A 25,859-nucleotide genomic window follows, 5' to 3' on the forward strand; every position below is an offset into this window, starting at 1 on the left:
ATGCCAGTGAAGTGAGTTGCTGTTTAAAGCTATTTTTAATCTCAGAAGATGTACAAATGAAACACTTGAGCCTTCATTAGTCTCGATGTTTTGTTTCCTTCATTTATGATAAATATGCTAATTTTGTCTTTCTTGCTGATTTATTTTTTTCCCCTTTCTCTATTGATTTCTTCTTCTTTTCTAAAATATGTCAACAATTCATGACTTGCTTTTGCAGTTAATTCTTTATATTTGCCAAGATAAAGAAAGGTTATGCAGGGGAGAAAAAAACAGTGAGTTCTTTTTTTTTTTTTTTATGTGAAGCTTTTCAAAATTACTAAGTGTTAGAGTTTGAGACAAAAGATACATATGATCCTTTTTTTTAAGATTTTTTTTATTATGTTATGTTAATCACCATACATTACATCATTAGTTTTTGATGTAGTGTTCCATGATTCATTGTTTGTGCATAACACCCAGTGCTCCATGCAGAACGTGCCCTCTTTAATCCCCATCACCAGGCTAACCCATCCTCCCACCCCCCTCCCCTCTAGAACCTCAGTTTGTTTCTCAGACTCCATAGTCTCTCATGGGCCGTCTGCCCCTCCGATTTCCCCCCCTTCATTTCTCCTTGCAAAAATTACTCATTATTGCGATATTTATTAAGAAATTTGAAAACAGATATTAAATGCCGGGTAAGGAAGCAGCTATCATTTCCTGGGGCACATGGACCCCTTGCTTGAATTTCCCATTCTCCAGCACACTGCTAATTGAGTGTGAACAGCTAAGTTGTTGGATTCCACACTTCTTAATGCAGTACACCCCGTTCTAGCTGGCGCAATTAGCAAGATCACTGGTAGCTTTCACGCAGTTCCCATCTGGCCTGGCTCTTCTCCGGACACATAATGTCGGGACTGCTGGCCTTGATGGCGCTCGCTTAATGAAGGAAACAGAAAGGAAATCAGCCAAAACCCCAGGAAACACTAAGTGCAATTTTGGCTCCAGATAGATGGTGAATTTTCATGGCAAATATGAAATGTGACTCTGATTATGCCTCACAATTATACAGGAAATGCACACACAGTCACAGATGAGAAGAGTCAGACAAAAGCTTTGTCAGAGTTACAACTAAAATCAAACTAAAAGAAAGAGAAAGAAATGATAGAGTGGTACATTATCCATTTACTTAAGGTAAAACATACCAAGTAAAATTTAACCAAATCAGTACATTTTTAAATCAGCCACCTTCTTTTTCCCCCCAATTTAAATTCAGCAGTTTCTTTCTTAACATTTGTAGAGTTGCATTTTTTAAAGCATAAAACATATTTCTCACTCACATCTAACATGAGAAATGTCCTATTTTCACTTGACAACGTATCAGATTTAAGAATCTATCTTCTGAAAACTTTCTATTGAGTACTCGATTACTGCAATTTAGCTATTATTTACAGGAAATATTTGTATGAAATGCAATAAACTCTATTACAGAAAAAGCACTTTCAAAGTATTTATTATAAATGTTCCAAAACATGAGCAAAGTATGAGAATATGTGTGTTGCCTCATTCATCCTAGGAAGGATTGTAAGGAGAGTTTGGGTTATAAGGAGACACACCTGGGTTTGAATTCTAACTGCCCATTAGTATTTGCAAGATATTGCACCAGTCATTAGCATCTCTGAGGCTCCTTACCCACTGGTAATGTAGAATTAAAACAGACTGTCATTTACAAGATTAAATAAGGCAAAGTAGATGACATGCCTAGCACAGTGTGGTATAGATGGTGAACATTCAATGCATTGTTGAACATTTTGATGCTGGTAAAAATATTATTTCAGTTCATTCATATATAACATAATTTACTCTTCCACAGAATTCTAAATATACAATCAACCCAGAATTTAAAAATTTAAACAGCAAATTAAGAACATTATTCCTTTAAATAGTTGCATCTTGCCTAGCTCCGGAAAAGGGAATACTGCATTTCCACTGACCTCCCATCATATTAGGTAGTCAAAATTGAACCTTTCAAGTCAAACTTGAAATTGGTTAGAAAATAGTGAGCCGAGAGCATCCCGGGATTTGTCACACACCAGCAGGGATATTTCTTCAGAGAGCTGAAAGGCAGATTTTCCTTTTATAATAATGAGGCATTTGATGGGCCTTAAGTAATTCTGGAATATCCAAGTATCTCTAATTCTATTACCTATAATATTCTCTATCCTTAGAAAATAATATTCTAGTATATCTCTCTAATTCGAAACATTAAAATTTTTCTTTTGTCCTTGGTTTTACACTATTCCTCAGACTTTGTTTTCTTCCTTTGTTTGTACAGTTTTCCTACATTAATGAAGGTAACAAGAATAGCTACCATTTATTTAAATACTTCCATTCCTCAAAGGCCCCTTTACATCTGATAAGGTTTTCACTGAATATTCCCTTTTGCTTTTGGCGTAAGCAAAATCTGGCTCTCCCTAAATGACATGACTAGCCTTGATGCCTTCTAGAATGGATGTTATCCATTTTCTCCAATTTCATATTCCTCAGGGATGAGAGGACAGTGGTCTGTCGCTCCCCCGTGATGTTTTCACATCATGTCTCCTCTTCCTTCCACCATTAATTACACCCTTTGAAGCTAATGCAGTTCAGTTCTCACTCTCAATAGCCTTCTTATCACTATCACCTGCCAGCATCTTGAAAGCCATTGATCTGCTTCCATTGAAGGTTTTTTAATACCTGCCACTATTTAGGGTTTGGTCATTCATTCATTATTTGATTATATGTTCAACAAACATTTTTGGACCAGAAATACTGTTCTTGGTAGTGGAAAATAACAGTATTTATTCCTATCATCAGAGACCTTACACAACAGGGAAGTGTATGTTCATCCCTGAATGCTTTTTGCCTAGATTGTTTCTCAGCGGTTTTTGCTTTGTTTGGTTTTCTGTGTGGTTTTTTTGGTGGCTATTCCTCATTCAAGATGGTTGTAGTGTGTGGCCAGGCTTGGGCTCAGAATTCCTCACTGCCCTGTTCATTAACATATATTTCACTCGTACTAAGTGGTTTGCAATCTGAATACTATTAACCACCAAATACCAATCTTCAAATAGAGACAGTTATTTAAATGTCCGTTTGAATGAAAAACCACTATTTCAAAATGATTTCACAGAAAATCTTACATCCCTAAGATTTAGTAAATCAAGGGAGAAAGGAAAATCAGCTGTCCACCATTAGGGAAGAAAGTTTCAGACAGGAAATGTAAGTAATGGAAGAGAGTAAAATGAATCTCCAGTCACAGAGCCCCCTCTATGTACCCTCTATAAGGAGAACTATTATTATCTGAAAACACAATCACATCTGCAACAGCAGAAGGGAGCACAATCAATCCCAACACAAATAATAAAAACAGCAGCAAATTACAAGAAGTAATACAATATAAAAGCATAGAGATCGCTTCACATAGCACATTCAAGATCAATCACCTTGATATGCAAAGGTAAAATTTTATAAGAATGACTAAATATGAGACTCTATTTTATCATCATTTTAATAAAAAAATTTAAATTAGCTCATCCCTTTCCATAAGTAAGTCATTTGCACACAACAGCTACATAATCTAAGATTTTTTTTTCTGGGTAGCAGATGCTTTCTATGGATGGGAGCTTATCTCATCAGGATCTTAGTTTATTAAGGGGGAATAATGCATGATATATTTGCATCTCAGAAACTTTATACCTTAAACCTGATTTACTATTTCTTCATCACATCCCCCAAAGTATACCTTCTTCAGAAGACTTAAGTCTATAAATTTAGGACTGCTTTGGAAAAGATACTACTCTGTCCTGACAGATTCCTAGATTTAAATAAATCATCCCAGAACTGGAAGCATACCAGTCTAAGGAGAAATAAAGGCTGATTCAGAGTGGGGCAAAGCCTTCTCAAAATACTATAAATAAACACTTTTAAGATCATCACATGTTAGAAATCCTTAATTGAAACTTTTTTAAAAACTTTTTTGAGATACCTAATTATGACATGGATAATTTTATATACTGTGAAAACTTAGAAAATAGTTCATTCATCACTATTGCTATCATGACAACTTTTTGGGAATAGACCAGAGTAATGCCACATAAATTAACAATCAATATATTTATAGTTGAGAAGAAATCCACTATACTTCATAGAACCATGAGCAATATCTCTCTTGTGCCTTTATTAGAATGTAAGAATTTGCAAATATTAATAACATTGTAAGCTAGATTAATAAATAATTGCTGATGTCAAGTTATATCCCAGTCTATGTTGCTATTGCTGTGCACTGTGGAAACATTATACAATTTTTGTTGACCTTTTGCAGTTTGATTAACGGTGCAAAACTCTTTTAAATTATGTAATCCAACAAATACGCGTAACTCAAATATTACTACAGGTCATAGAAGAAAAAGATCACAGTGCTATTGTCAAGGGTAGATGTTGTTTTTACAGGTCACCAACGACAGAAACAATGGTGTGGTCTGAAAATATAGACACACTTTTAACCAACCAAGGTAGGATCTGACTAAGTTTAAAAATATAATGATTAAAAGTAAATCATTAAATTCTGAAAGCTGTAGTTATTATAAAATATGAGTTTGATCAATATTTGAAGCATAAGATTCCCAACAGTCACACAAATCTAAATGGAATATAGGTCCCAAATCTCAATGGAATTAGGTTAGACCGAAAATACGACATGATTATAGCAATCCAAACATTAGCACAAAAAGAAAATCCCAAACAGGAACTAAGAAATTTGTCATTTTCTTAGACTCATTATCATTTGATGTATATATATTGGCTATTCTTATTACAAGTTGAAAGAAACATACAAATTATTGAAAAGTTGAAAATTTAAATAAATCACTTGTTTTGTCAGGTCTCAGAGGCTAAAAACAGTTTTAAGTATTTATTTCAACTGAAATTCTAATTTTTAGTGAAAACAAAAACATATTTAAATGCATTAATATGTACATGTGTAGATATGTATTTATATTATTTAATATTGGCTCAATAAGGTAATTTGATTTTCAATAAATAAAATACCCCATAATTTGATTCAAAGTAGTCATTTGGAACTTCTGTTTCTGTTATAGACAATTCTGTTTTGCAGCAGTTTTATTTCAGTTGTATCTCATACAGGAAAAAAAATGGCTCTACAGAGACATGTATTAAAATATGTTTAATAATTAATATTGCTGGTACTAATCAAATGGAATTTCTACTTTAAATTTGTAAAATAAATATCAGAAGATTAGAAAAGTTTAAAACATAATAAAGTTGGGGGAATTCTTCATAGCTGTTTATTCATATGAAAAATTAGATTGAATTAGACAAAATTATTCTGATTTTATGATTCTTAAATAATTAATTCCTAAAGCATGGACATAAAATAATCCACATCACTCCTAGAATCCAACTAAGGACATATACTAAAGACATCAAAGACATGGAATTGCATTTTTGTAAGTTTTGAATGGCATGTTTCTTTTTTACTTAAGTGTATAACCAGTGGGACAGATCAGGTTTACTAGAAGCCTTGAGAAAGTGTCTCTGCAGGTGGTGGGTTGGCTGGTTGGAGTAGGGGAGTTCTAGGGGACAGCACCACAATACAGAGGCATGGAAGATGTTGAGCTGAAGGCAAATGCTTTCATCTGCATATCTCCTGAGATTTTCTATTTCATGCCCACATAAAGTAGAAGAGTCGTAGATTCATTTGAGCAGATGTTTGGTTTTTGCTTTTTATAATACCAGAAAAATAGCTTGGAAATAGAAAATGCTTTTTAATGTTTTAAACAGCTAAATGACTCACCAGATTATCTGTTTTGTCAACTTGGGGATATGTCTTGCAGGTACTGTGCATTGGCTTTCATGTAAGTTTCAACACCTAGTGTTTATTCCATTTGTCAGCCCCTGTTAAGCCTAACCAGTAGCCATTCCATTCTGTAGAGAGTGCCCTCAGAGAATATCATTTTAATTGCATGTAACATATTGTTCCAAAGTCACATGACATCTTTTGATCATTCAAATTGTATGTAGAGAATAGAAGCGTATTTCAATAAAATAGTATGTCCAAGACAGAGATAACTAGCTCATTTTAGCTGTTTATTCTGTTTCGTTGTGTCCCGAACTGAGTGTTGGGAGAGGGAAAATAGACAATAGCTATTATCTCCGAGTAGTCCTTCATTAAAATTGCAGGATGTGAGAAAATAATAAGTTTCCTGATCTCTAACTTCCCATCTCTCAGGGATACATTTAGGTAATCCTCAGTGGGAGGAAGCCTCATATGCCTCAATGACACATATATAAAATATTGCCAGACAGGAATCTATAATTTATGGTAGAATAATGGTATTCTTTCAATACCATGAAAGTATACTTTATCCTCTCTATAAAATAGATTTTAGCATAAATTCTGTTTTGAACCCTCAAATTCATCATTGTTCAGACAAAACTCATGGAAATTTTAATTGAATGTTAGTAAGAAGATTTTTATAACCTAAATTTGTGTCACAGAAGCTTCTTGGATGTATTTTTAAATGCAATAAATGTGTAGTTAATTGAATTTTTTATAGTGCTCACATATTAACGACATCCACATTCTCCAATATTTCTACTGAGAATTTTAATTGGTACCTGATAACCTTTTGCAATGGCTTGTTATTTCAACTGTATTTCGAATAATAAAAAAATATTAAATCTATTTTTAATTTCCCAATGTTTTTAGATGCTTTTATCTTGCTCCCTGAAGCCTTTTCTATTTTCTCTCACTGAAATCACTTTGCTTCCCACCTGCAGCAACCTGCAAATAGCTAATTTTGGTCCCTTTTCCATAAACTTTCTCTTACATTTTCTTTTCCACTAGTTTATTTTCCCTTTCCCCTGATTCTCCACAAGCTCTTTCGTCCCTACTTTGGCACTAGAAGGATCAGATCTCTGAGTATGCAGTCAGGGAAGAGCTGCTTTGAGCAAATGCAAAGGGTTCCTCGTGGCAGATGGAAGAGAAAGTCACCAATGTTTTGGAAGGCAAATCCCTCCTGAGGCAAAAGTGCTGATGTACATTTTCCTGCTCAGAGAGATCCACAGTCTCATTTATAAACAGATACTGACCTCAGGCAGGTACAATCTGTGACACCAAATAATATGAACTCAAGATACTACCTTAGTCCATTCAGCTGTGGGAATGTGATAATGACCTTTCTAACCTGCTCTCTAACTAGAAGCACAATCCTTTTTTTTAAGATATATATATTTATTGCAGGCAACACTCACTATTTATGCTACCAATCCCCTCAAAATTACACTATTTTAAAAATTCCTGATGTTGAGCTTAAATTTTCATTAGTCAAACAAAGACTGATATATTTTTCTTTCTCAATTCTCCCCAATACCTTTTGTGTTATAAAAATAATTAGATAACCAGATCTTTTTTTTTTTTGTCCTTTTTTGTTGGTTTGATTTTCTTTTTTTATTTAAATCCAATTAGCCAACCCTACTCATCCCTAACTCATTTAGCAAAAATTACCTTCTTCAGTGACCTCTAGATATACTAAAGAAGAATATTTCAGGGCACATTTTGATGAGGAAAATAAAGAAAGGAACAATCTTAATCTCAAATAGGAATAATACACATGTAAATTTGGCTGAAAGTTGGGGCGCTTGGGTGGCTCAGTCGCTCAGTGTCTGCCTTTGGCTCAGGTCATGATCCCAGGGTCCTGGAATCGAGCTCTGCATCGGGCTCCCTGCTCAGCGGGAACCCTGCTTCTCCCTCTCCCATTCCCCCTGCTTGTGTTCCCTCTCTTGCTGTGTCTCTCTCTGTCAAATAAATAAATAAAACCTTAAAAAAAAATTGGCTGAAAGTCAAGTAATGGGGAGAAGTGGGACCTATGGGAATCACAGGCTGAAAGCTCACTACCTGTTGTTATTAAATTTAAAAGAAATAACATACTAATTGAGGCAAAGTAAACAAGCCTGCAAGTAAATGGCCTAAAGTTTCTGGAGAAACGCATGCTCAGGAGAATACCTGGGAGCAGGAGAAAAATACCATGCACAGGCTAAATAAGAGCAGGTACCATGAGGGAGAATGGGGACATCAATGTTTTACTTAAGGCAACACTGGGGAAAAGCCCATTCATTTGCTTTATTGACTTAAAATTGCCTAATACCACATAAAGCGAAGAAACACCAAGTCACACCAAGTATCTTGCTGGTTACTTTTTTGGTTTAGAGATTTGAATTGGCCAATATATTCACTCAAGATTAACAAATGCCAGTCCTTCCTTCTTTGCCTTGAGCCCAAACCCACACAATCTAACTCCTCAGCATCAAATTGTTTCCTCACCAACTCATAGCAACACAGATATTCTTACTCTGAAGTTAGTATAACATAATTACTTGATTTGGGTTTAGTTTATTGAGTGTAGAAAACTAAGTCCATGGATTTCCCATGAAGTAACTGCCATCAAGACTTTCCTCTAAACACAACTCCTTGATGTTTCAGATCTAGAAAGAAAAAGTACAGGTTAATGTGTTAATGGAGCTAATTGGAGAAATAGAGACAAGAATATCTTATGTTTATGATTACTGATCCAAAATAAGGTTTCTAAACCTAAAAACAAAAACATATAACTATATAGAGAGGGATGATAAATATTTACACTGAATACTCAGTGAATGCTTATATATATATATAGCAATCTAAATATATATATATAGATTAATATATTAATCTATATATAGATAGATAGATAGATTTTATTTGACAGAGAGGGAACACAAGCAGGGGGAGTGGGAGAGGGAGAAGCAGGCTTCCCGCAGAGCAGGGAGCCCGATGCAGGGCTGGATCCCAGAACCCTAGGATCATGACCTGAGCCGAAGGCAGATGCTTAATGACTGAGCCACCCAGGTGCCCCCAGTAAATGCTTTATTATACAATGTATTCATTTTGGTTATTTATACTGCACTGTATGATATACAAAAGTTTTTTTTTTTTTATATTTAATAGCTGGTTTGGATGCTTTTCGAACATTTCTAAAATCAGAGTTTAGTGAAGAAAATGTTGAGTTCTGGCTTGCCTGTGAAGACTTCAAAAAAACAGAAAGTGCAGAAAAAATTGCTTTTAAAGCCAAGATGATTTATTCTGAATTCATTGAAGCTGATGCCCCTAAAGAGGTGAGTAAAATATTCCAGGATAGTGAATATTCATCTCCTAGCAAATTTGCTCCCAATTATAAGACACTTAATCCATCTAAAGGGAAATCAAATTGTCACTATGTATTCAAATAGAAATGTCTGTAAACTCCAATAGAAGTGCCTTAAGATGATCCTATTTTTTATTGACTCAACAAATCTTTTCAACACCTACTATATGCCAGATATGACCAATATTTTTGTTTCCTTAGCACAACATGCAGACTCTTGAAAAATGATGTCCATTATCTTAGATTAAATCACTCTAAAATTTACCCTATAGAAATGTTACTTAAGTGTGTTCTTGCATTTCAAGTTCACTTTTGTTTTCCCTTTTATAAATCATGGTGGTCAAGATGGAATAGAATTCTAGAATAAAATAATTTATTTAAAAATTAAGGATGATATGTGGGGGGAAATAGGACTACTAACCAACAGCATGAATTCTTCATTTTTAATATTTTGGATGTCCACATTATGGCATGTAATGTCTTAACTTTCCAAAGAAAGAGTTTGCTTACCTTTATTTCTTTGAGGGTAAAAGTAGCCAAAGCTGTGAGACAATGTTTCAGGTAATCAGGATCTGCCTATGCTGCTTTAAGATCAGGAAAGGAGAAAGGGCCTTCCAGGAGAAACCTGGAATGACTGATAATAGTCCCCCCCCCAAAAAAAGGGTTCAATGTGTGTAACAATTCATTTATATTTGATTTCATTTCCAGAACCAAAACAATGATCATCTCCATATACCCTTTACTATTAAAACTTTGAGCAATTTATAATTTAAAACGATTTCAGCCATGAGAGATTGTGGACTCTGAAAAACAAACTGAGGGGGCGCCTGGGTGGCTCAGTTGGTTAAGCAACTGCCTTCGGCTCAGGTCATGATCCTGGAGTCCCGGGATCGAGTCCCGCATCGGGCTCCCTGCTCAGCAGGGAGTCTGCTTCTCCCTCTGACCCTCCCCCTTCTCATGTACTCTCTCTCATTCTCGCTCTTTCAAATGAATAAATAAATCTTTAAAAACAAAACAAAACAAACTGAGGGTTTTAGAGGGGAGGGTCTGGGGGGATGGGTTAGCCCAGTGATGGATATCAAGGAGGGCACGTACTGAATGGAGCACTGGGTGTTATATGCAAACAATGAATCATGGAACACCACATCAAAAACTAATGATGTAATGTATGGTGACTAACATAACATAATAAAATAAAATTTAAAAATAAATAAATAAAATGATTTCAGTTCCTCACTGAATATATCATATAAGCAAAGAATTTTAATGCATAAATAATAAACAGAAAGCTACATTGAATTACTAGTACCAAACATAAACTATTAGTACGAGTCATCTTTCCTATGGAGGCCAAACACCAATTTCCTCCTAGGGGATAGTTATCATATTTTCTGATCCAAAATTAGGATTCATGGTGTGAGAAGGGTTATTACACTTATGGGGACAAAGAACAGAATAGATGAAATGAAAACACTTACAGAAAATCCAGGACATAAAGTGGCTGTATTAATAGTTCAAGTTTTAATTGGACATTACTTACACAGCATACATTGGCTAGTATAAATTTACACACATACGAGCTACTAAAGCATAGCCTGGAATTCATGGGGGGACAGTGAAGAGGGTGAAGAATTTTAACTGCTGTGGAGCCATTTCAACATTCATTTCCCAGTCACCATCTAAGAATCAATAAATAATTCTGGAAAATTGAAAATATAGTATACGAGATTTGTCAAGTTGATTAATGTGTCATTCCCTAAAAGGGCTTGAAATCAGCTCTAAAGATATCCTATATATTGTGATATTGATATGAAAGCCAGATTTTTTTCTTCTTTATGAATTCAGCTAATTAACAGTGATTGTTTTAGAATAGCATTCTCAAACATTTTGCATGAGAAGTCTTCTAATAAGAAATGTCATCTTTTAATTATAGCTGAATTCAATCTTACAATATATAATAAATTATCAATTTTGACAAAATAGTTTTGTTTACTTTCCTAATCTTTTCTTCTAAAATAAATTTATATGGTAATAATTTAAATAAATAGCACAGTTAAACATATAAAACTTGTATGACTTTTTATACTTTGTCCATCTAATTAATTTGACTAAATAAAATATAATTAAATTTATGGCTGCTTTTCAAGTAATAATTATATTTTCTCCTTGAAGTATCTAAAAATGTTATCATCAAATATGACAAAATTCACTGAAAACAAAACACTATATAGATATACATTTGAAAGTCATTATCTTTCTTATTATTTGCCATTAGTTGTTTCCAGTTCAACAGATTACTAAATTTCACTTCCCAAATTACTAAAGGGCATTTGCCTTTTATATTATGCATCAGTTACAGTTTTCAAGGTATTTCTCTGTAGTCCATCGGTTTTATGTTAAATATAATACAACTGTGAGTATATTGACTCATTAAACTGATTTTTTGGGTGCCTGCCCCCACAATGAAGTCACAAAGCAGGAGAGACTGACATGTAATAAAACCAGTCAAATACACAATAAACAATATAATAATAAAGCCACATTTAAAGTTCATTATTAGCACACTGGAAAAGTGATTAAATCTGGAGAGTTAAGGGACACATTTTCAGGGTGATTCACACATGAAAAACGTATGTCATGAAAAGAGTAATATCAAGACGCAAATGAAGAAAGAATATTTCAGACTGAGGGCACAGTGATATAACATGGAGGCACAAAGCTGCCTAGTGTTTCCTGAAAATTACAAACATTTTGATATTGCTAATGAGAAGTGGAGGATGAGGTTGGATAGGCAGTAGTAAAGATAAAAAGGGTGGGAAATATTCTAGATTTATCTAGGAGGCAGACTTAATAAGACAAGGTCATATCTTTGATATGGAAGCTGGAAAACATGATTTTCACAAGTAAAAAAATTAATCCAAGAATGAGATTTATATGAGAATATGCTCTATTTTTCCATATTCAATTATAGTTGTATAAGTGAGTCATAAAGAATCAAAATTACAACTAATTTTCTTGATAGAAAATCCTAAAGTAAAGAACAATGGCAAAGTCATGCTATGTAGAGGTCTATTAACTCATATTTATTTTCTTTTCAATTTCTCATGTCTCTATTTCCTCATCTATAAAATTGCTAGTATAACTTAATTTTTAATTGATGCAATTAGACAATTTATAATTAGACTATAGTAAATTTACTAAACAATCCCTTTTTATAAGTTGACATTACTAATGGTTCTCCGTTTCCTGTTCTAACAGGCAAAGACAGCACACTGAACAAAACAACAAAAATTGAACTTCTAGGTCTCGATGAGAAATGATAATAATTGTAACTAGACTTTATGCCCTCTCTCTTACAGGATTATCTTTTCTCTGGTTTCTACACTAATAGAGAGTTAGTGTGATATAGTAGATAATTGGAAATTTAGAGATACCTAGACCTAAATTCAAATCCTGTAGTAATCTTGTGGTAAGCTGTTTTATCTCTCTGAGTCTCAGTTTCCCTCTAATCATTTATCTAAAAAGCAAGCACATAACACACAGGACACATGAGAATGATGAATGAGATCACATGTCTGTGGTTTATATCATGCAGAACAGCTTTTAGGAAATTGTAATCCTTTTTGTTTTTTTTAAACAAGTCACTATAAGGGCTATAGTTTCAACCTGAAAACAACCATTATAAAAAAACGTTAGCAAAGCACTAGTTTCAGATAAAAAGAGCTATTCATTGAATGGACTATACCTAGGTAGTTTCAGAAGAAAATACTGAGGGAAAAAAAAGTATATATATATAGCCAGGTATTTTAACTAAGTGATTTGAAAAAGAAAATTATTAGACAAGCCGTATTTTTTACTTTTTATTTTTTTAATTTTTTAAAATATTTTATTTATTTATCAGCAAAAGAGAGAGATAAAACACAAGCAGAGGGAGCAGCAGGATGAGGGAGAAGCAGGCTACCTGCTGAGCAAGGAGCCTGATGCGGGGCTCAATCCCAGGACCCTGGGATCATGACCTGAACCGAAGGCAGATGCTTAACGACTGAGCCCCCCAGGCATGCCGACAAGCAATATTTTTTAAAGTGCCTCTACTTTGCACACAATAGGAACCTATAAGTGTAAAAGAAATTCATAAACTTTTATTTATTCGTCCTTCAATTTGGACCACTCATTTCATAATATTTGGAATTTTAAGAAAATAATATTACTTGGTTTCAACAGAATGGAACTCTTCAAACACTTCAAATAATATTTTCATATTACTGAAAACACTGACAGATTTAAATATTCATGTTTTATTTATATCATTTATATATATTATATTTCTGTCATTCTTTTTATTGAAAAGGAAATTACTCAGGATGGAAAATATGTGATTAGAGAGAAAAATGTTTATGTTTATGTTGATTGTCATTCTGAGATAGTAGAAAATGTTCCAAATCATACAACAGTGTAATGTTTAAAATTATATAAATTCAACTGCATATTATCACACTGGCAGTTTTTTAAGTCAAAGAATACTAGTACGAAATATTTAATTCTTAAATGTACTTATTAAATGGGGCACCTGGGTGGCTCAGTCAGTTAAGCATCTGCCGTCCGCTCAGGTCATGATCCCAGGGTCCTGGGATGGAGTCCAACATTGCTGTCATTTGGCTCCCTGCTCAGCAGGAAGTCTACTTCTCCCTCTTCTTTTGCCTCTCCCCCCAGGCTTGTGCGTGCTCTCTCTATCTACTCAAATAGGTAAATAAAATCTTTAAAAATAAAATAAAATAAAAAAGTATTTATTAAATGTGAAGACACCATAACTCATAAAATAAAGAAGAAACTATAGTAATAGAGGAGAAGGTATCTTAATGGGCGTGTGCAGGACACTTTTTAAAATATCTATGTCTGTTTTTTTGCTTTTATTTTTAAGTCAGTATAATGTTATTTATTGACATATTTTATTTCACATCAGCAAATGCTTATTCTGTGTCTACTATTCACCTCCTTATAAGATAAAGTACCTCCATGAAAGGGCAGCTCAGTTTAGGCAGGAGAACAGATTAAAAAAACACTGAAGTATAATGCAATATGTTGTGTGAACTAGGCAGCTTGATAAGGAAATGCAAGAAAGCAAAATAGGTTGAAACTATGGTTTGGCTCAAAAGAAACTTTGAAGCTAGTTGGGTAAAAAAAATGAAATTTATGGAACTAGGGAAAAAGAGCAAAACAACAAATGATTAAGTGCAAAAAAAAAAAAAATTTACAGAGGAAACTTTGCATTATACCTAGAAGGATATAATGATTGGATAGTAGTGAGACAAGATATTGAGATAAGGTCTTTATTTTAAATAAGGTTAGCTTTAAATGGAATCTCAAGGAAAGGAAATAGATATATGAATTATTGGTAGAAAGAGGCCCATGAAAATGGGCATTTGGAAGCATGTCTTGATATTACTCTCATGCCAATTTTGTATTCTCCATCTTAGGTTCAAATGTTTTCTTTGCATTTTTAATGCCACTTTCCCAACATGTGGATGTTTTTATCCGACCCCACAAATTGCTGCTTATCAACAGTGTCCCCCAACTCTAGTATCATCTCCAGATATAATGAGTTTGCTTATTTATTAATTTCCTAACTTTTGGTTCACTCATCACTAAGTGTCTAGTATATGCCAGGAAGCATGCTGGTGCAGATAAGAAAAAAGACAGAGTCCCTGGGTGGGTAAAGCTAACCATTTTGAGGGGAAGACTCCAGTTAAAAAGTAATCCAATAAACTTTCATGAGAGTCATGGTAGGGAACACAGGTGATGTGTAGCATGCAACAGGAAAATCCGATTCTAGGGGGATGAGAAAATGTATCTCAAAAGAAGTAATTTGTGAGCTTTGACCAGAAATGGGAGTATAGAGGGAATTAGACATAATGGGAGAGAAGGATAGGAAAGGAAGACAAAGAGGAAGTCAAGTAAAGGACCAGCCAGTGCCTAGGAGGCTAGTCCCGTAGTGAAGGAAGCCTAGCACGGTATGTCTCAGAGGGGAAACTGAGGCAACTGCACTTCCTGGATCCCAATAATTTCCTCCTCCTTATTTATTTCATCTTAAAATAAAGGGCCTCTGAAAACGTAAGAGAGAGAGAGAGAGAGGAGAAAAAGGAGGAGATCGAGGAGGATGAGAAGGAAAAGGGGTAGGAGGAAGAGAGGTAAAGGAAGGAAAACAGAGTTAAAGAAATTATAAGTGACATCTCTGCACAATGCTTTTACGTGAACTATCTCATCTGATCATCATGACCGCTATCTTGGGGAGGTATTGCAATCATCCACACTGCACAGGTGAAAATGAAACTGAGCCCTAGAGAAAAAATAATGAGTCCTGCAGTCATAAAGATACAACGGGTCATGAGAGGAGAGACCCACAGCCCATTCTCTCAGGTTTCAAATTCCTTTCTCCAGATCTACTATTTATTTTAAATGTTTGTAATGCAGCCTGGGAACCTTGATGTTTATGCTAAAGGCAAAAGCATAAAATTATCTTGGCACATAGAGTCTATCTTCCTTTCTATCAAAAGCTTTATTTCTCTTCTCACATTCTCTTTGTATAACTTCTTAAACCACGAAGTTTAGATTTAACTATGGCATTAAGAGGGGAAAGAGTTGCAGGAGTACTTCTTCTAAATAATCTGCAGTAGCATTTTCGCCCTCTGAAAAACTGGGGGCTGCATTTTAACTTGAAAAGAAAACACTCAGGTGTTTTTTGAACTTCTGTGGGTCTCTGTGCTACTGAAATTAATCTTGGATTAGCATGTTTGGGTTGGTAAATGAAACCAGTCGATCGGACTCCTTCTCAGCTATTCCAGATAGCTTTTACTCACATACATCTATTTTTAGCAATCCATATACATTATCCATCTACATTATGTACATCTATTTTTGTCAACTTATGTGATTGCATGTGTTATAATTTCTTCTGTTTCTTTTGCCCGATTTGAGATGTTAAAACTACCCCCCAACATGTGTCACTGATTTCTGTCTCTAAAACCAGTAAGAGCAAAAGGATGAAGTCCTGTGCAGGGATGGATTCCTTCAAGATGTTACAGACTTTGCCATTCTCAATTTTAATAGCCACCCTTGAGAAGATATTTCAGGATATTCGTTTTCCTTTAATGATGCCAAAAATGAAGTAATACAAGAGGTGTTGGTGGTGATTAAATAGAATTATGCAACCAAAAACATGATTATGGGCGGCTTTAATTTGAATAGTAATTTTTAAGTTTTGTTGTGAATGAGGTCTAAGAGGCTGCCTGCTCCATTTTAGTAAGGTGTTTTACATATGCATGCACACACCCTGTGCATAATGACAGTCTCTTGCTCCACTATATGTTCTAGATGAGGAAAATGCTATCTAATTTGAATGTGAGAACACAATTGAAAACGTTTCATTCAAATTATGTAAAAATATAGAAAGCAGAGTGGAGGGTCACGGGAAAACCAGCAGGTACCCTTTAAAATGTATTCTTCCTGATAAAATAATTTGTTGGAAACCAAAAGGAGTTAACACTGCTGGTGAAGTAAAGAGGAATTTAACTGCCATACCTTGTAGTTAACAATATCCCATGAGTATTAAAATATTCTGGGTCTTTAGAATAAAATTGTTTTTAAACAACTACCCCAAACATCATTCGGAAGGCAGTCATTTTAATGCAATGGATTGCTGTCAATGTTACCTGTGTCAAGGCCTTTTCAAAACTGACAGAATTTAAAAGCCTCTAGATGGTTGTGATGACATCTCCACTGTCAGAGATTCGGTAAGAATCACAATTCTTTTCTGAGACTGACAGTGCAGTGGGCTCAGATATCTAAGATAATTCATAATCTTTTGAAAAAATAAGCAAAGGAAATATTATATTTCTCAGAATCCTTGAAACTAAAGTGTGTATCCATACAAATAAAATGCAAGTAGCTATCATATTAGTAAGTAATGTAACTCTGTTTATTTCATTAACTGATACACTGTTCAGCCCAGGCTCTGGACCTAAGAGTTTGACCACTCAGCGAAGTCTAAGCTTCCCTGTAACTCCCAAGACTCAACATCGTACCACTGGAAAGGTTGCATATTTAGAAGGTCACTTCCTGATGAGATCTTAACCTTTGGTCTACTCCAAGCTCAACATTTCTTGTCTTACTTTTTGAGATAGAAATTTATCCATGTATCTTCTGGTAGAATCCAGCCAAAAATCATAGTTGAGATTTATGCAAAGTTGAAGATGCAGCTCACAGACATGGCCCCAGGAGTGATTCTTTTAAAGATATCTAACTATCTCTCTACATATATTAGGCCTAACATTTTCACTTTTTTTCCAGTTACTGAAATTTCAAGGAATTTGAGAAGAAAAGAGAAGACACTTTTGATAGCCTAATTCTAATACCTCACCCAAATTGACTTCTCAATGGGCATTTAGCAAACTTGATCACTCTCTCTTAATTGAAATACTATCTTCAATTGATTCCTAGTACTTGATTTCCTCCTTCCTTACTGACTGCTATTTAGCAATTTCTTTTACTGTTCTGACTCATAACCCAACAGACTATAATGAGAGAAGGTAATCCCCTTCATTTTCTGCCTACATTCATTCTCCCAGTGATTTTCTCTGGTCCCATATTTTTATTTTTTTTATTTTTTTATTTTTTTAAAGGTTGTATTTATTTATCTGAGAGAGAGAGAGAGAGCACGCATGAGTGGGGCAGGGTCAGGGGGGAAAAGCAGGCTCCCTGCAGAGCAGGGGTTCATGTTGACCTGAGCCAAAGGAAGACTTATAACCGACTGAGCCACCCAGGTGCCCAAGGTCCCATATTTTTAAAAGGGCAGCTCAAACTTAACAAATTCAAATATGAGTCCTGATTTTCTGTTCAAAACTTTCTTCTACCTGAGTCTCCCCATCTCAGTTAATGGCAGTTCTGTTCTATTTGCTCTGGATAAATAATTGGTAGTCATCCTTGATTTTCTTCCACTTACATCCCATGTCCAATCCATCAGCATTTTCTATCATCTCATTCTTCAGAATATTGCTAAAAGCCAGCCATTCCTCAAGATTTTGTCCCTCATCCTAGTGCACTATTCAATCACAAGTTCCACGCATTCTACTTTCTAGATATTTTTAAAATCTATGCACTTCCCATAATTCCCTGTGACATTTCACAGCCAAATTCACCATCACTGCCCACCCGAACTTTTGGTAAGGTTTTCTCATTTTTCTTCCTTTTATCCACACCCAGCTATGATACCACATGGCATCCAGTGATATGATTTTTTTTTCAAACATGTGTTTACAACATGCCCTTACTAAAAATTCTTCCCATTGCTCTCAGGTTAAATAAAAATTCCTTAACAAGAACTACACAAGGTCCCACATGACCTGGTACCTTGATTCCTTTCCAGGTTCGTGCCTTTCCTCCTCTCAAAACCCACTGGGCTTCTTTTGGTTTACCTGCCCATGTGCAAGTTCCATTCTTAATCTATCTCTTCATGATAATAATTCAAAGATCTGCTTAAGATCTCATTTCCTTCAGAAAGCCTATTTTTTCCTTTGGATTACTTTTCCAAAATCTGTCTTCTTGATTAATTTTTCACTTTAATCACCTTTGTATCTTCAGATCCTTCACACAATTCCTAAGCATCTACTCAATATGATATTTCAAATAAATAAATTCTAGGAATGACTACAAATAAAATGCCTACTTTCTCAGATATATGTTAGTTTTTTTTCCCCAGAAAAATGGGAATAATAATACTGTATATCATATAGTTGTGTGTAGGTGACATAAAGTAACCATAGAAAGACAGTGTATCAGTACTAATAGTTAATAAATAATAACAATTATTATTTTCAGTTAAAATAATCATACCTAAATATCATTATGATTATTTTAGAGATAATACCAGTGTTCAGATATTTAGCCAGGGAAGAAGACAGGGTAACCAATGGAAAAAAAATCTAGGATGAGACTTGGGATAGAACTGAGAGAATGCATAGCTGCTTTGCTCCTATTTGAGGGGCATGCAGGGAAAAAGGGAATTAGCAAAAGAAATAGGGAAAAGACAACAGATTAAAAACAAGTTAATTCCATGTCATGAACTATTAAATTCCCTTTGCAGTGACAGATCTTCCTTCTCTGATAATCAGACTGAGTAATTAATGCTAGCAGCAGCCTTTGTATCTAAATTTATTTAAGCAAGAAATCAAATTTCTTGATTTCTAAATCAAAATAATGCATAATGATAAGGAAATTATAGTGACTTTCCTTCTGTGGCCAAGGAAGGCTTCTCAGAGGATATTCAGCTTAAGCTAAATGATGAAGGATAAGGAAAATCTGTACAGAATGAAACTGTGGGGGTGAAAGCGATTTTAGATGGTGAAAACAACATAAACAAGCTTTAGGTACAAGATTTGCTTTGGGAACAGAGAGTAGACTAGTTTTATATATACTGCTAAGGAAAGTAGAAGATTTTGAAACAACACATTGAAGTCTGAGTGCGAGGAAGCTCAAATGCCAAGGTAAGATATTTACAGTTTAGGTTATAAAGAAAAATGGATTTTCAGCTGAATATTCATATGCTGAAAGTGATATTTTGGTGAAATTGATATAGTTATACTTTCACATGTGCAGAAGGGAAAGACATTGTAAGAAGAGGTATCAAACTAGAGGTAAATTTCAGAATTTGGGATAGAGATTCCATTATAAAAGGCTGAACTGGAGAAATAGGAGTGAGAATGAAAAAAGCCATTGTGAAATTACAAAATAACAGGCAAATGAGGGAAAAAATAGGGAGAGAGAGATCAGAGGAAAAAGAGGTGTCAGAGATGTTTCCTATGATTCGAGCTTGAAGAACTTGGAGAAAAATAATGACATTTATACAAACATGTGGGTGTGATGTTTTGTCACTGACATTAAGCTGAATTGCCAAGACACAGCCTCATAAGACTACTAATTATCTCCTGGGATTAGTATATCTGCTCATCACTCAGCTATCATGGCTGATGTTGGCAGTTCCTTGGTTGGAAAACAGACAAGTCAGAAAAATGAGAGGGATAAGTCAGAAATGCAAGCTTCATCTATTTTAATAAATAACATTGATTACCAGTACATGTTGAAATGGAATAGTTCCCTTTAAAATTTAAACATCATTTTTAACAAATATAGAAACATTTTTTTCACTTTATTTATGCAGTCCATATTCGTTGAGTCCTTACATGGCACAAGGCATAGAGAAGGAGGCACAAAATGTAAATATGGTCTAAGTAACACAAAATCCTTTGACAGATCCAAAAAGGAAAGAATCCATGAGTAAACTTCACAGGGTAAATATTACTTGAACGTAGCCTCAGGGCATCAAAGATGTGTGTGAAAGACTTGGTGAGAGGAGTGACTTTCAGGTAGACAAGGATGGTATGAAAAAGATGTTCATAGGTGGGAAAATACAAGGAACTTGAGGGGAAGTGTCTAGCTTGGTAAAAATACAGGGCACACATAGAGGAGAAAACAAAATGTGTAAGTTAGGACTCTGTTGTAAAGGCCATGAATGCCAAAATCAAGGCTTCGGACTTTTTAAATAGGAAATGGGGAGTTATTGCAGGTGTTCAGTTCTGATTAAAATAATAATAAGCCAATCCATGGACTAGGCACACACCAGCCCTGCTGTCAGTGAATACTCCCCCAATGAATGAATGCCTCAATGAGATAAATTGCTATATTTACTATCATGGGGGATACAAAGTTAAGCAAATTGCAGATGATGCCACTTAGTAATTAATGGCACAGCTAAAGAAGAAAACAGGCAACATTTATTCTCATATCCCCACAACATAGGATAGGATTTATGAAACAGACTACCCTAGATGTTTAAAAAACTGCAAGGGCTTGACAACAACCACTATTCACTGATCCCCACTACAAGTCAGGCAGTATTCTAGGTCCATACCATATCATCATGCCACTTCCCTCCTCAAAAACCCTTCAGGGTCTTCCTATTGCTTCTAGTAGAAAAATAAGAACTCCTTACACTGCACATAAGCCCTACAAGACTTGTAGGCAAATCTCATTACAGGAACTTTCTCACACTCTATATTCCAGCCATCCAGGCATAGTGGCTTTTCAGAACATAACGAATTCTTTCTTGCATCTTTGCATTTGTTGTTTTTTCTGCTAGAAATGTTTTCCCCCAGAGTCTTAGAGTACCAGCTTCTTCTCATCCTTCAAGTTTATTTCTAAAATAATGCTATTTATTTAGTTGTTGGTTATCATTTCCCAAGTATAGAAAGCATTTGGTACATAATAGATCATCATAAATATTTGTGGAATCCATGAATGCAAGGATCATTTTATTTTAATTCTTATAAAAACTCAGTCAGGAACTACCTGGCTTAATGATGAGGAAGGATTGCTCAGAAATATTAAACTAATTCAAACCAGGTCACCAAGGTGCTAAGTGTTAGAGCACAGGTTAGAAAATTATCCCAAAGTCTTTCCACTGCCCTCCACCATCTTCCTTTATAAGGAAGGAGAAATTGATTCCAGATTTTGAGGCCTTCAGAGAGTTGTAGCATTTGGCCTGGAACTTTGATGGAGGACGTAAGAGGATGATCAGAGAAATAAAGGTGCAGATGTGGGATCACTGAGTAGCTGAAATCCCTTAAGAAGGAAAACATCTGTGAACAAAGAGTGGCCTTTTTCTGATTCTTTTCTAATTAAAAGTTTTTTCTTCTTCTCTTCTTCCTAGAATAATAATATGAAAATACTTTGATATTAAACTTATCTCATTTAGTCCTTGAAACACTTTAAGATAGATGCTGTTACTCTTCTCTATTATACCGTGGAAATCAAAGATTAAAAGAAATTATAGAACTTGTTTCACCCATATGAATAGCAAGTAAATAGCTGAGGAAAAGCTTGATTATAGGTCTGCCTGCCTCTTTTAACCTCAATTCAATAAGCACGAATTGTCATTTATAGTTTTTCTTTTACCAGACCCCCAAATTATGGCATTTTTACAATTTCCCCATTTTGTCAAGAGACATTTTAATTCTCTTCAACAAATATTTATTGATTGCCTATTATGTGGCAGATACTCTGCTAAGTGCCAGAAAATAGAAGGATGAATAAGACGGATATAGCACCTGCCTTTCTTGAGTTTTTAATTCTAAGATTCAAATCTCTTTTGCACTTCATGAATATTTTCAATTTAAATTAGACAACTTGGATGTGAAATTTTCTGCTTCGCAGAATATATCCTGGAATATGCATAGAGTTAGACAAGCATCTTCCCAAGGTTTGGGGCATTTTACAGATTTGCAGATGAATGGTGTGTTCCAATGTAATAGATCTCTCTTAGACCCTGATGAGGATATTCGTGTATGGTAGTGGTTTGGGGACAAGGATATACACACACACACATGCACACACATATAGGTATATTCTGTGGAAGGCATGGGAGTCAGTGAAGAGGGGGATGTTATTTGGTTTATTTTGGCAAACAAAAAGAAATACAAATTAGAACAAAAAGCAATGTTGTGTGGGAAACAACATGGGGAAGTATAGAGAATGGGAATGTGTTGGTAGAATCCAACCTACTGAATTCTAGTTTTTGTTCTGACTTTGGAAAATATACTATTGGTATTAGGGTTAAAGTACTAGAAAAAAAAGGATTTATGGGAAAATAAATTTAAAATCATGAAATATCTTGTTTTTCACCTTTGCCATTTTTTTATAATCTCAAAATAAGGCTTTGCCTCTGTTTTCTGTCAATGCCAACCCTCTCTACCTAGGAAAAATAATTATTTTTTAAAGAGGTTATTTATTTATTTGAGAAAGAGAGGGAGCGCACGAGAGAGATAGAGATAGATAGAGCAAGGACCAGCGAGGGGAGGGGCAGAGGGAGAGGGAGAAGCAGGCTCCGCTCTGAGCAGGGAGCCCAATGTGGGACTTGATCTCAAGACCCTGGGATCATGACCTGAGCGAAAAGCAGACACTTAAGCTACTGAGCTACCCAGGTTAATTTTTAGTCTCTGGTTGGTCTCTTCACATCCAGCATGCCTTAGTTTGCTGCTGGCTGCTTCCCCAAATGAGCATCTTTTTACTGTCCTCCCATTAAAAATATGAAAAGATCACACACACAAAAAAAAAAAAAGAAAAAGAAAAGAAAAATAATTAAACCAAATACGTGTTCTACATTCCAGGAAAAAAATGTATGACTTTTTCTGCTGTTGTGCATCAGATTGACTTTGTGTTTAGAAAAAAAATTCAAATAATATGTATATCTACCAACTGTATAAACCATGTATTCCTTGACTAAACTAATGTAATGATATGCAAACTTATTTCCACAGATCAACATTGACTTCAGTACCAGGGACCTCATCTCAAAGAATATTGCAGAACCAACTCTCAAATGTTTTGATGAGGCTCAGAAGTTAATCTATAGTCTTATGGCCGAGGATTCTTTTCCTCGATTTCTAAAGTCAGAGATTTATAAGAAACTGGTAAATAGCAAACAGGTTGGAAATCATAAGAAATGGTTCCCTTTTTTGTAAGAAGGTAAATGATAAACTAATAATCAGGTTGTAATTTGGGGAAAAACAAGTGACAGAAGAAATCAACTTTTAATCATTATACTCAAGGCTAAAATGTTTTAAATATACAAAAACAATATAATTTTTTTAAGGTTTAGAAAACATTTTTTTTACTCCAGCAGAAGAATACTTTTTTTATATATATGAAGTTTGAATTTTTAAGTCTTTTGTTTAGAATTATTCATTTTATCTTTTTTAAGAGAATTTTGAACATATATATATTATATATAATATATATTTTCTTATTTTTTATTTTATTATGTTAATCACCATACTTTACATCATTAGTTTTGATGTAGTGTTCCATGATTCATTGTTTGCATATAACACCCAGTGCTCCATTCAATACGTGCCCTCTTTAGTACAAATCACCAGGCTAACCCATCCCCCCACCCCCCTCCCCTCTAGAACCCTCAGTTTGTTTCTCAGAGTCCATAGTTTATCAAGTACTTAGAAATCTCCTACTGGAAGAGTACAAGGGAGTTAATAGAGATGTAATACACTCTTAAATCGTAAGTGGATATTCTCATGACATTATGAATTCAAGAACTATATATCTTCATGTTGCTGAGTGGGAGCCTGTTTAGCACTATATACATGATTTTAAATGCCATTTACATTATTCAAACCTTACTTCTGTAAAAAAAAGAAATTCTGAACCAAAACACAGCCCTCCTTTTAGTGTATTCAGCTATGTCCTTTTAATCAGGATCTGCCACATAATAATGTGGTGATTATCTAAATTGCTATGGCCCTCAGATTAATTAAAAAGAATATTGCAAGAATGTGTGTGTGTGTGTGTGTGTGTATATATATATATATATATATATATATACATAATAACACCATGGATCAAAGTTTGTCAAAATATATCACTTGGTTCAATTCAATGGCATTCAATTCTAGGCATATGCGTAGAAAGGGCTCTGAGGGTGCAGAGGACTGATTTTCTTGGATTTATAAGAACGTAAGGAAAGAGCAGGAATAAAATGGATAAATGAATGGATAAGTCCTTATATAATGAACTGCATAGCAGTAATTGTCCCACAAAATAAAAAATTATTGCAGCATATCTACTTGAATTGGGGAGTTAAGTATCTATTCACTCATTCAGTACTGGAACTTGTTTATGGAACTCAAAGAAATTTTCAAAATGCATTTTTGAGATGTTCCTAAAATTGTTTCTTTCTATATATAAGTATGAATAATTCCATGTCAATATGAAAAGCTATAAAGATTCAACAGATCTTCCATGTTTTCATTTTATTTGTAAACATTTATTTATTTTTGTTAGTATCTCCAATTTGGGGATTAATTCAATATTTAAAAATAGAGGACAAATAGCATGGCTTGCTTTGTGTTTCCACAAAGTGTTCATTTGATAGGCAAAATTTTGTCTCCTCTTTGTCATGAAAAATAAACACTTAAGCACATGCAAATGGAATATTCCCTATACATTTGCAAATTCTTTAAAGGAAGGCATCACACACACTGATTGTGAAGTATTCAGTGCCACCTTAAAGGGGCACGTAGTGAGAAATAGCTACATACTTTTCACCATTTACTCTAAAGGTTCCAACCTTAAGTTAGTCTCTCTTTCAATATGAAATTTAAAAATTATTCCCAGGGGGGAAAAAAAGATGATTCCCAGAGATGAAAAAGAATGAAAAAGACTTTACAAGTTAGAAGGAGACTTAGAAATTAAAATTACATCCCTCCTCTTAGACACACAACACACGAGCGCTCAGTTCTTCCCTCCAGTCTCACAGCTGGTAAGCGGCTTCCCAAGGTGCCACACTACCAAGAACCTGGTAACCTTCTCCCAAGGTGCCACACTGCCTCTTCCCACAGCTGCTGTGTAGACTCCTTCCCAGCTAGAACTGGGCTGGACGCCTGGCGAGCTCAAGTCCTATTGATCCTCAAATACCCAGGCACAGCTCCTTTCATTGAGTATTCCAATTGATTTTTTAATACTCTGTGTGCAGCTTTCTTCTTGTTATCCCAGAGTAAGACTTGATGTTTAATGCCTGTCTCTCAG

At 34.7% G+C, this 25,859-nt stretch overlaps 1 protein-coding gene across 1 annotated transcript; it reads left to right on the forward strand.

Moving 5' to 3' along the window:
• On the forward strand, window positions 1–23,782 carry RGS21 (regulator of G protein signaling 21). The gene is made up of 4 exons (XM_045876100.1): window positions 1–11; window positions 4,450–4,526; window positions 9,020–9,186; window positions 23,579–23,782. The coding sequence occupies exons 1-4, from the start codon at window positions 1–3 to the stop codon at window positions 23,780–23,782; spliced, it is 459 nt and encodes a 152-aa protein (XP_045732056.1).
• Window positions 23,783–25,859: the final 2,077 nt, after the last annotated feature.

Source organism: Mirounga angustirostris, unplaced genomic scaffold (assembly GCF_029215605.1).
Source record: "Mirounga angustirostris isolate CCGP_5_RB_7025 unplaced genomic scaffold, mMirAng1.0.hap1 SCAF_6, whole genome shotgun sequence".
Taxonomy (NCBI): Eukaryota; Metazoa; Chordata; class Mammalia; order Carnivora; family Phocidae; genus Mirounga; species Mirounga angustirostris.